Source organism: Halichoeres trimaculatus, unplaced genomic scaffold, assembly GCF_033239565.1.
Source record: "Halichoeres trimaculatus isolate MK-OKI-2021-1 unplaced genomic scaffold, fHalTri1.1 fHalTri1_scaffold_16, whole genome shotgun sequence".
In the NCBI taxonomy this organism is placed as follows: domain Eukaryota; kingdom Metazoa; phylum Chordata; class Actinopteri; order Labriformes; family Labridae; genus Halichoeres; species Halichoeres trimaculatus.
In genome coordinates this window covers 12,502,751-12,515,323 of record NW_027437194.1, presented here as the reverse complement: position 1 = coordinate 12,515,323, position 12,573 = coordinate 12,502,751, and the positions used below count along the sequence as shown (strand labels likewise).

Here is a 12,573-nt window from a genome sequence, read left to right as displayed (position 1 = left end):
CTAGTTCATGTGTTTACCTGCCTGCTCTTTTGCTTGGCGATGAATGGGTTGTTTTCTTAAGATAGTTGGAACTATCATTTCAAATTTTAATTTTTTTCATTCACGTGCAAGGAAGAAATTACATTTCCACTCCTAAATTGAGACTTGGGGCGGCTCCTATCAGGTGATTATCCATATTTTCAAGTTGCTGACTCAGTCTAGAAAATATTAGTTCATTCAGTCATTTATTCTTTCCTTTATTTCTTTTCATGCTCTAAATAAGGCTTCACTCACTTATCAATGTTAAGCAAAATGACCGCAGGTAAAACCAAAACAAGCTTATCACTTTTGTTGGCTAAAAAATGCTAAAACAAGAACCTCTCTTCAAAAGAAACAACTTTGAGAGTATTCAGTGACTACTAATGCATTTGCTGTGTCAGAATATTTGAGGAATCTTGCTGTAAACCAATAAACCTGCCACACTTATTAGTAACCCCTCATCACTACTTCCTGTCAATCAGGCGGACACAGCCTGAGGGCTTCCACTTATTAGTCAGAGCGTAAAAGAGGGCAGGGGCCGCTTCTCTCTGCAGGCAGGGTCGAAGAGAGCACAGGAATGGCCGGCATCTCCACAGGACACCTGTCCCCCACCTCTCTTCAGAAATCTTATTAAGAAACTCACAGTGAAAGTGACCAGAAGATTCAGTCAAATACTGTTTTAAGGGTGCAGGTGATTAAAGCGTGCTGAGTAGTAAGACACTGAACATGATATGAGAGAGTGAATACGGCAGATATCCTATCTGTGAAGTGCTGCTCTTTCATTTCATGCTCTGAGAGAGCGGAGTGCTGTAAGGAGGCTTAATGCTCCTGCACTTTGTAATAAAATGAAAGGTAAACCTCAGATAAGAAGCCTCTCATCCTCACTTTATTGATAGTTTCTGAACCCTCCCTGCAGGAAATCACATTCACTTAGCTCTCTTTGATGCCTTTTCAGATTGACACTTCCTCAGGGGTGGAAACACCACTTCTGACCCCACCCCAGGACTCTGCGGCCTGGGCACTGTTCCTCTGTCGTAGCCTCTGGCCTCTAGAGCGGAAGTTTCCTTCACCCCCGCCTGTTGTAATCTCCCTGCCCCACCTCAGATAACATATGCATACTCCACAACCGCGTCTCCTTCTCCCGTCTCCTCCTCCTCCTCTCAGTCTGTCTCTTTGCACAGCTCAAACCCTGCTATGGGCCGCTGAGTATGAGAGAAACAATAGCGGCCTTTCAGGCACTCTGCGCCGGTGCTGGGAGAGGGGTTGCGGTCCTGAGACCCAGTCAATATTTGGACGTGGTTGCCTTTTTGTGTCCATTTTTAATCCAAGCGGAACCAAGCGGCAGGGAGCCGGGAAAGGCTGAGAGGGGAAAGCGAGGGTAAACACAGGGAACAATGCTAAGGGGGCAACTCACAATGCCACTGGGAAACTATCACAACATCAGCTCACCACCAAGTGAAAAATAGAGTATTGTTTTTTTATAAGTGGAGATTAAAAAGAGAGCAGTGTTAGAAAAAGCAAATAGTGGAGGTCACTGTGCTATGAAGAGAAATGCGTGGCCTGCAAGTGTCAAGTTGAGGAGCTTACTCCAATTTCTGGGGTCTTATTTCAACCCAAAACAATCACATATGTGCAGAGACTGAACTGAAAAAGAAAACTGGATCATCAAAGAAGACTTTTAAAGTCAACAACCACACTTCTGTCAAACATGAAATCAAGCCAATAAAAAGATTCTTTGATTGTCTTATGGAGAAATATGTTGCATCTGCCGGGGAGAGCTTTGGAGGGGCATTATCAGGGATTAAAGGAAACCCCTGGGGTGACAGAGCTCTCCCTGAATGCTGGAATCCTTCTCTCCCCAGCTGTCAGGTCGTTAGTCCCACCCAATGAGCTTCTTTGATGACGAGGGGTATCAGTTTCCATGGCGTCCGAGACACAAACAGCTCAGGAGATTAAGGATGGAACCCAGCCCTGATTCTCCGTTGATCCCACCTATCAGCAACAAATAAACACCTTGGGCCACGGCAGCGCCTGCCTGCAGACCATATGGACCCGGGTGGGTTTTAATGAAGCAGCTAAAGAGCTGGTGAGCAGGGAATTCACTAATAGCTCCTTGTCAGAGCAGCAGTAAGTACCCCACTCGTACGCTTTATTCCATCATTTGGTTACCGACACAGACGGCGAAGATGACAAGGAACATCTGTGTCTCATTTTTCATACATGAGCCTTTTCCACAACCAAATGCCTCCGTTTTTATTTTCTGAGCTCTGGATCTTACTCTCAAGTTGATAATTTTCCCTGGTGTCACTTTCTATAAAACTGACCTGAGAATTAATTAATTTGCTGGAACTAAGTGATGCTAACAAATAGGACAAATCTATCGTTAATTCAGTATAAAAGACATTTTTCCAGGTTGATGATTGATAACTAACAGCTGTATTAGTGTGATACAGATAAGTTGTTACGGGATCTTTAATAAACTTAAATGACTGCATCTGCTCTGGTGTGAAATTCATTTATGACAAACTTTTTGGCACTGGTGGTGTTCTCATGAGGCTTACTTTACAGAAGGTTCATCAGCTTTAACTCAGCTTTAATAGAAATGAGTTGATGTCCTTTCTATATTTTGCATTAAAGTACATTAGGACATTTATTTATGATAACTAATTTTTTTGAGCCAGAGACTGTTTTTGAGACGACATCTTAAAAAGTCTAAGCAGAATAAGCTGTTTGTGTAATACTTCTACAATTTACATTCTTCTGTAAAATCTTTTTTTTTTTTTTTAGCTTTTTTCGGTAAAATTTGTTAAATCGTGTTTTCATATAACAGACTACAGTATAACATACACTTTGATCTTATATGACACTGTCTAAAACTTCACTTAAGTTTGCCTGGTTGGAATTTTTTGTCAAATTTCACTTTGAACTTACTTTGTTTTTTGTAAGACTTTTTAATTTTTTTTGTATAACTTATTTTTTTTTGTTTGTTTGTTTTGTTTTTAGTGTAAGCAAAGTTTCTTCCTCTGCTATAATCTATCAGGTCTGAGGCTGTGTCTTGGAATAATAAAGGATTTTCGGTCTTCAGTGCTCATGTTAAGGTCACAGGAAGGGTCTCCTTTATCACAACTGTGGATCAGAAACAGCCCTAAATAGTAACAGTTAACAGACTTAACATCCACTCTTTCAACATTCAATGTACTGGAAACAACTTCCAAGGACTGAGTGAAGTATTTGTTTTTCTGAAGTGAAAAAAAAAAACTGAGTTTCAAATCTGGAGCTACTGCCAACATTACCTTCAATATGACCAAACCATCATGTGGCCAACACACAGAACTCCTTCTTCTATTTTCAGTTGTACAAAAATATCACACGCTTTTCAAGCCTGCATAATGTCACAACTAAGTGCAAAGCCACCACACAGCATTTCCAGACTAATGGGGTGGCTCTAAGATGAACAACACAAAAGATTTCCCGCAGCCTCTGCAGACACAATTATCAGAAGCCTTTCTGTTTCTATTTGTGGCACCATAAAAGACTAACTTTCAGAGTTTTCATCATTTGTAGCTCAGCAGTTTACTTCTAATAAGACTACCTGATTCTGGAGTTTCATTTAATTTCATTCAGTAGTTTCTACGGGTGAGTAAAGCTACTCACTGGCACTGTGGAGGCTTTTCAAACTCCAGGCGAAAACTGAAATATCCCGAGGGCTGTAAATCCCACTCACAGCACTGCTCACAGTCCTGCTTTTCTTAGTCTAATCAGCAACAAGCATCAGCGCAGGAGGATGTTTCTCTGAGATGAAAGCACAGCAAACACAGACGCATGTCGGGCCAAATCACACGAAAGTTTCTCTCTTTCAGGCCAATTTGAAACAATACAAAAACATGAAAATGTCATCGCATTTCCATTTTTCACGACTCACTTCCCTTTTCTATTCCCGAGCTCCTGTAGGGGATTTCATGAATGGCTGAGTATAGACTGCTGCTCCGGATACCATTTCTCCCACTTTGGTCAAATATGCAGCGGAGGAGGCAGGAGAGGAGGGGGCTCATCTGGAAGTTGGGACTGTACCACAGCAGGTTCCCAGGGCTCCAATACTTAGTATGGTTACATTAAGCAGCAGGGATCCGGGGCCCAAAAGCTTGTATGGAATACTGTTAGGTTCTGCTGAGGGTCATGGGGCCCCCTGGCATTAAACACGGTCCTCTCTTACATTCTAGAGCCGGGGTCAGGTTTAAATTAAAGTCATGAATGAGAAAAGGAGACACTCATTTAGAGTTAGTCATTTATTTAGTCTCCATTCTCGCAGACAAAGCCCAGGCAGGGTGCCTGTGCCGGGGCCATCATCAGGGCCCCATGGCCGGCGGTGCTGCCCTGGTTTTGACCCTGACAACGGTCCCCTCTGCGCTGCTTAACCCGAAACTCGCCTGGTTACTACCGAGTGTGTGACCTCAGCATGTGTGTATCTCTCACAAGACCGGGCACCACGCTGGGCCTTGGCCGTAGCTGAAATACCCCTGTGTACCCCAGTATTGTCTGAACCAGCGTGGGCCGGGAGGGGGGCAAGAGGGGTGGAGCGGGACGGAGGAACTTGGGGAGCATGGCAACCAAGAAACAAGACTGGGGAAGTGGGAACAGTTTGGAAGCCAACAGAATAAAAAAAAAACAACCTGCAGGCTGTGATTGGGACAGAGAGCTGTTATCAGTCACAGATATCTGTCTGCTGGGCAGGAACTCCATCAGCCTTTGATCTCACACCCGGACATTTGCATTTGTATCATTAACATCCTGTCAGTCCAACTCCTCTGGTGCTCCACAATCTAATTTTTTACTTGCTCCAAAGGAAATGTTGACGTGAAGTTTTGTCTGTTAATCTGGACTCACACCATAACTTTAGCCATGAGAGTTATCCTGTTCTAATGAAACAAAGTGACACACACTCTTGTGAGCTAAAGTGCTGAGAGTGGGACATTGAGTCACGGCAGAAGCCCTTAGACATACAGGAGGAGCTTGGTAGGAGAAATGTCTGTTTAGAATCGAGCTTTGCACAGTTTTGAGAATAGAGAAAGCTCTTTCCCTAAACTGCAAATTTCAGGTCACATATCAAACAGAATCCATCTAACCTGTACATTCTCAGCAAAGCGTTGTCTGTGAGTAACAACGCGGAGCTCAACAACTCCAAATATCTCTAAAATATCTGCACAGTCTCCAAAGACGAGTCTGTATTTGGCACAGAATCAGCTCTGTCATTTCTAATCGACAGCACCAAACTGGAAGCGACTCAGTATTATTCCAAAACAGCAGCTCAGCCCAACACTTCTCCCGACGCTTCTCAGCTTCATCGTGTATTTCATTTTCGACCTGACCATGGAGCAAATGCCAAACATAAATGCGTAATAGCGCGTAATGGTGCGTAATAACGGCTGGGGTATGTGGGAGAAAATTACGTGTCGTTCATCTGTCAGCAGTGATTTATGCTGCGCGGGATATTACAAAGATGATTCCGATTTGGGAGGATTATTAATCTGCAATCATCAATCAATGGAAACAACAAATAAAGGTCGCAACTAAACGGGGATTTGACAGGAACTCATCAATTGTGGAGTCAGGGGGAAAGGAGCTTTAATAGTAGTAATTAAAGCGATGTTATGTGTACTTTAAAGTTGATATAAAACACAGTGAGTTTTATCTTCTATACTACATTTAGGAACATGTGTTGCTTCAAAGTGTGAACGACAACCAGCCTGCCTACAATTTAACTACTGTGATCCAGATGGATTGCAGCTACAACCCGGCAAAGTCAGGGGTGAAAGCTCCCCTGTGTGTCTGCTTGTCCCTTCAGAGACGATATAACAGAGAGCGGCTGAGCGAACGGGTCAGGCTACTTACTTTGGGTTGGTCCGGTTCCAGAAGACAGCGTAGCGGTCGGACACCACCTTGGAAGCCGGGTCCTGGCCGAACACACACATCCCTATGATGAGGATGAGTAAAAGGATCATTTCCACCTGCGGCATCTTTTCTGTGCAACTCCGGAGAAGCGAAATCGATTAAAGTCCCTCCTCGGGATCAGGTTCAACGACTCTGGTGGATTTAGTTGTGAAGTCTTGCACTTTGCGCGTTTTAATCCCCACACAGCTGTAGCTTCTCCGGCGGAGTTCAAAAGCTTTAAATCTTCCTGGAGCAGAGGGGTTTCTCGTTCAGTCTGACATTCAGATCAATGACTTTGCACCAAACGACACTCTCCTGTCGCTTTGATTTATACAAAAGTCACACTTCAAGTAAAATAGATGTTGAAAATTCAAGAAAATCCAGAATGTCTCAGTCCGACCCACGCTCTCTTCTCCGGGCTCAACTCCACACAGTGCTGCTAACAGTTTCTCCAACTCGCACAGAATTATCAATAGAGGAGGCAGCGTTGCGTACGTAGTTAAAATACAAAAATCAAGAGAGAAAATGTCCCACAGTTCAAATGGTCAAGACAGAAGAAACACAGTCCTTGTGCCGTCACTCTTCTGCTTTGGGTCCCTGCTCCTGTCTCCCGTCCGCCGTGAATCTTAAGAAGCCAAGGAAGAGAAACATTGAAACCAGCAGCTTCAGCTGCCCGAGCACCTCTGCCCCTCCGAACAACAACACACGTTTAAATTAAACGTCTGCACCGCGCGTAAACGCACACAATCTCCGGGTTAAATGTTCCCTGAAGAGCGCTGTTACCAACGTGCAGGTACCAAACCAAGTCAGCAGCGCTGTGGCTCCTGCGGCCATGCTCTCCCGGACCAACCCCCCTCCTCCACCAGCCCCCTCTCCCTCTCTCTCCTCCTCCCTCCTACTGTGCCAACCAGGGCACGCTGTAAAAAGTGTGTGTCTTTGTAGCTGAAGCGTTCAGGCTGTTGAGTCTGCAAGGGGACGTGATTTTGAATTAAAAACACAGTTTGCGTAATTTCATTTGAATGTTTAAAGTCAACTTTTTTCTTCTATGTCATCTTCTCACAGGCTGCAGATAAAGTGTCCAAAGTGAACCCGGAAAAGGGCAAGAAAGCCCCAATTCTAGTTCATTCATGTTTCAATTGGAGTGCAGCGGCTGCAGCGCTGGTTTGTTGTTGCGCACATTTTTTGCAGTGTACAGTTTCACGGTTGCTCTCGGTCTCATTGGCTTTGGATTTTGAATGACGGGCGTTTCGCTTACAAAAACAACGTCCCTCCTCCTTGGGGGGTATCTGAGCTTCCCAGGCCCGGCAGGCAGATCCCAGATCAGGTCAGTCAGTCCTCTGCCGCTGTTGCTGCTTCTGCTGCTCAACGAGCTCCTTTCACTGGGTAACTTTATTTTCTCGACTTACGCTGCCTGTCTCCAATTTTTCAGGTTTCCCGTTTTGTGCTGTTGTAAACTTTGGACTTTATCCTCGGTGTGCCAAAGTACATTCAACATTTCTGACCCCAACTCAAATTCACACAAGACAGCTCGTATAATCCAATGAGGTCCACAAACTTGAAAAAGTGCTTTTCTGATTGTGACTACTGGAGTTTTCATTTTTATTGGATAAATCAATCAAAATTTACGTCACAAAATAGCAGAAAACAAAACAAATACAGATCATAAAATATAAAAACTTTTTTTTTTTCATTGTCATCAGCAATTCATTGGTTTCACAACCTGGCTGTAAATATGACTGTGCTGTGCATTACTTTTGCTTGATGACCCAGGGCGCCACGCAGCGGTGGTAAGAGGAACAACATCTCGAGAACAGCGTCTGTTAAAAACATTGCTCATTATAGGAAATCACATCAAAACTGCTCGTCTGTTCGTTAGTTATAATCCAAAGTCTCCATAAACATCTCAAGGTTGCAGATGAGGACTGCGTGAGTAGTGCAGAGACAGACAGACATCAGCTTGGTCTAATCCTCCTCATAACAACAGAAAACTGAGGGATCTGGTGTGAGGGCCGCTGGGCTCCTCAGCAGCAGCAGGGTTGTAAACTTTACAGACACTGAACAGTCACTACATGGCTTCTGTTCACAAACACTCTGATTTATTCCACTTTCACAGGCTCACTGAAGTCCATCATGCCTGGTTCACAGTTCCTCCCTCCATCTGTTTAGCCTCTAATGACACACTGTGTACTCTTACCCCAAAACTACAGAGTGTCTGGAAGCACACCATGAACTAACTCATGTAGAATCATTCCTGAATTATAAAATTATTTGATAAGGAAAATTAATTATCATCTGCAAGATGGGGTAAAATAGAAAAGTCATTGGATAATTCCATCACTCAATATAAAACATAGAAAGCCTTATACCATTTCGATTGCTGTATAACTCTCTAATGCTTTGTTTATGTATTGAGCGCTTTAATGCATCTACTTAGTATCTCTGTGTATTAGTATATACTGTCAAATAAAATGCTTTATATGCCATTACAATTAGCTTATTGGTAGTCGTATTGTTGTATTCAATATTTCAAAGGTATACTTATGTTTCACAAATGCAGTATGTCGCATCATTTTCTCTTAGGGTGTCATATCAAATGCTGCACAATGTATCAATTCATTGTCATAACGATGTGTGCTTGTGCAGTACTCATATTGCAAGGTTATGTGATATATGCAATGTGTTGAGCTAGTCCTATGTCTCTTAACATTAATTTTCATTGATTCACATCTCTGGCAAAATATTCAAGCCCACAAAAAAGGCAAAATGCAGGAGGAAGACAAATGTGTGAGCCACTGTGTGTCTGCTCATATTTAATAAATATCCTTGTAATATTATTTGGTCAGGAGGGAAACTTAAAAAATGGTACCTCTCTGCAGGACCACGTAATTGAAAAGTCTAACTTTATGTGAGAAAAGTCACTTGTAGGAAATATCGTAGATCAATACCAATAATTTACAGATATCAACATGATTTAGAGACTTGGCTACCATAAATAGCTTTCACAGTGGCAAAGAGAGACAGAGGCAATTAGGTGAGAGTATGTTATCATTTCAGGGAGAATTCAGCTGAACAGAGTGAAGCGGTAAAGTTTTGTAAATAATTCAATACATATTGCAGGAAACCAAAATATATTCCCATTGCATTTTTCCCAATATAAGTAAATTAATGAACACATGAGTCATTTTGTTTCGATCAGCAGCTGCGGAAATTGTCACAATCGCAACCATTTACAAGAAAAAATAAAATCGGCTGATCAAATAGGGTTTCAGCTGATGCTGAACCCTTGATTTCATTTCTTTAGGTTTGAAAAACAAACCAGATTTTGGAACAAAATTGTAGAAATGTTCATATTCAGCTGTGGGAAAAAAGACACGCTCCCCACCGAAATCTGATAGTCAAACTTTGTTTTTATTGATTTTATTTATTGATACTATTGTGGAAGGCTCTGGAGGCGCTTGAGTCCATAACAAATTTTTCCAAGGGGTTGACAAGTGCATTGGTTTTCATGCAAGTGTGGTATCTTATCACCTTTTATGGCATTGGATTGTATCATACCATATCATTTCTTACTGCATGGCACTATATTGTATTATAATTTCCTGTATATTAAGGCAGTGGTTTTCAAAGTGGGGGCCACCAAAGGGCACCAGGGGCGCCTCAGAAAATTATAGGGAAGGAAAAAATAGGCTCTATGTATTTATTTATTAATTTGTTTGTTGTTGTTGTTTTTTCTCATTTTTATAACCATTTGTCCTGAACAAACAACTTGTAAAGTGCCATAATCATCTGATTCTCAAGTGTCCGATTGTACCTAACTGCACTTTGTGTGACAGCTGCAACTAAGGCGTGATGATGTCGTGATCCTGGGGGTTTGTGCCCATTATTAAGCTATCTGAAAGACTGAACTGAACTTTGAGCCTGTACCCCTGTCTAAATACTGACTACATGTAAGAAAGGAGTATCCCACCTTGGCTGACAGAGCCCTGAATGCCTTCTCCCTTTCGCAACAACCGTCTTGTTTGAGCCTGGCTTTTGTTTGTTAATAATGAAATGCTGTTTGGGAGGCCTTGGCATAGTAAAGTTTGGGAACCCCCCTGTATAAAGGTACACAAAAGTATCAAACTGTTAAGATTGATTTTTTTTTTCTTTAGAACCAACAGTCTCACAACAGTCTCAGTGTGTCTGCTTTTTTTCCTTCTTGATTAGTTTAAAAAAAAAACACACATGCAGTGACAGGCATATGAATTAAATGTCAAGGTATTAAACCCCCATATTTTATGAAGTACTTTGCTGTAACTTAAACAGCATTAGAACCCTCTTTCAGCACCTTAGTCCATCTAAAGAACGAGCAAATAACAGCGACTTGCACCTGCTGTAGAATGTGGACGTGAAAATCACTGGTGTGGGGCATGAACCCACTGTGGACTGAATCGTGACCGTCTCTCTGTTGGCTTTGTTTACAGTAAATCCTTCTCACGCTGGGTTTGTTAGGGTGTCATTGTGAGGTCACTGCGTGTGTGCGTGTGTGTGTTTCTATAAATGCATAAACCTCAAGGCCTGAGTGTTTCTTGCGTGTGTGCATCTTTTGTAAATTTGTGCATGTGTGTGTGAGTGTGTGTGTGCGTGTTGGACTGATCAGCCACCACAGCCAGACTAATCCACAAGCTATAATCACTTCATCTCCACAGATAAAGTGCCTGTCCCCCTTCATTTAGGTCTGATGTAGGTCTGTGTTCCCCAAGACAATGGAGTCATTATAAATTAGGGTCAGTGGGGCTGCAGCATGACACACAGCGGTGCATCCTAATGTGTCTCATGGCCTTATGAGTCCACTGTCACACTCAATGTGAAGAATACGTCACACATGGTGGTGTTGGAGGGGGGATGCAGATCCTAACAGTTTTTTCTTTTTTTCAGGTCTTTGTGGATGCATTCATTAATAAAAGTGCCTCAGAGTGTTTACGTTGTGCCACCAGCATTACACCCCTCTAGTACTTCTTCAGCAGCTTGTTAAGCAGCTTGTAAACACATTGTCATCATGTGCAGCTCTGCAGAAAAACCCAGCCCCATTTCAATACACCCATCTTGTCTCGAAAATGAATGTAGTTTTTAAAGTTAAATAGCTGCTGTATGCTCTTTGCTTGTTTCATCTCTCCTCATCCTCTGCTGGGTTTTTGACAGAGATCTTTCAATGCTGAAAGTAACTAACGGTGCATGCTACAACTACAATGTGATATTTTGGGAGCACTTTTTGAAAACCCCAATTGAGGTCAAAACTAACTTAATGTGTGTATAGAGAGATAGTTTACAAAAGAATCCTAAACTTTGAGCACATTTTTATCTTTTGAACATCTTTTATGTTTCTGTCCATAACTAAAAAAGGAATCACATTCCGAATGGTGAACCCACAGAAGCGGGTTCAAGTTCATTTTTTTGTGAGTTTCAAAGCAATTTCCGTGTTTAGATTTTTGTGTCAAACTTGATATGAATTGGCAGTGCCTGACAAATATTGCCCAGGACCATCTCATTTTGAATCTGTATGAGGAAAACCTCAGTGTGAAGCGCAGGTGGCACAAGTAACCATGGCAACATGGTGACACAAATGGAAGAGCTGTAGCTCTAAAATGCAAGGGTAATAGAAAAAAAGGGCACCTTTTAGCTAAAAATCATGAAATATGAGGTCAAATATTTCATTAAATATTTATTATTATTGATTCATCATTTTTAACATCTTAATTTCCGTTATGATACTGTATCTTTGGAATGTTTCATTATAGAAGCATATACACAACTTGTTGTACAAGTTGTGAAGTTCCATTTTACCAGAGACAAAAAAAAAAAAAAAAGTTTGATTCATTAAGTGCTTCCAGGGTAGGGTCTGCAGGGTTTCCCTGAAAAATAGAATGTCAACTTTTACATGAATTATCCTGCTTCATCATCTCCCATGAGCCTCTATACATGTGTGTCAGTGTCTGTTTCTGCCTCAAACCCCCTCTTTAGCCTGTATGTTGATGTTTTGGTTGTATTGGAATAAAAAACCGTATGTACCAAACAATGCCAAACAGATAAAGCTTTTCCTAAGTGAGGGTGAAGCTTGGCTTGACTATCACTTACTCTCAGGCACTAGGAGAGCCCATGATTAGCTTGTGCTAACATCCCAAGTCAGGTGCGCAGCTCCCGAGTCTCTCCCATGTAAAAACCAGTGCTACAAGTGGTTGCTGGGTTAGTGAGTGTGTTCATGTACCTTCGGTCAGAGGCAGCGGGTGTTTGCTGCCACTAGCACTGATCCTAGGCAGAGGAGCCCAGTTCTGCAAAACCTACCTTTGAATAATCCTGTTTTCCTAACACCTGGCACTAACTAACATTTATCAAACAATTTTAGTACTGACACATTTACCGACGAGCTGGTAATTTCACTCTGGAAGTTAAAAAAAAAAAAAAAAAGTTTTCTAAGAATTTATTCCACTTAGCTGGACAATGAGGGTTATAAGTTTATTTATTTTTTTGGCCAAAATACTTTCTCAGACTCTTTCATGGTATCACATGATTTAATTTAGCTTCATGTGATAATGAGAACACTGATTCAACGCTTTGATCTACTTCATATTTCCTTTTATTCAAGATAAT

General features: G+C 41.9%; 1 protein-coding gene across 1 annotated transcript in view; it reads right to left on the bottom strand.

The window, feature by feature from the left end:
- Positions 1–6,823, bottom strand: part of efna5a (ephrin-A5a) — a 78,817-nt gene extending 71,994 nt beyond the window's left edge. The window contains exon 1 of the mRNA XM_074690498.1: positions 5,908–6,823. Coding sequence (XP_074546599.1) covers positions 5,908–6,032 — 125 coding nt within the window. The 5' untranslated portion in view covers positions 6,033–6,823. The remainder of the gene's footprint in view (positions 1–5,907) is intronic.
- Between the last annotated feature and the right edge of the window lie 5,750 nt (positions 6,824–12,573).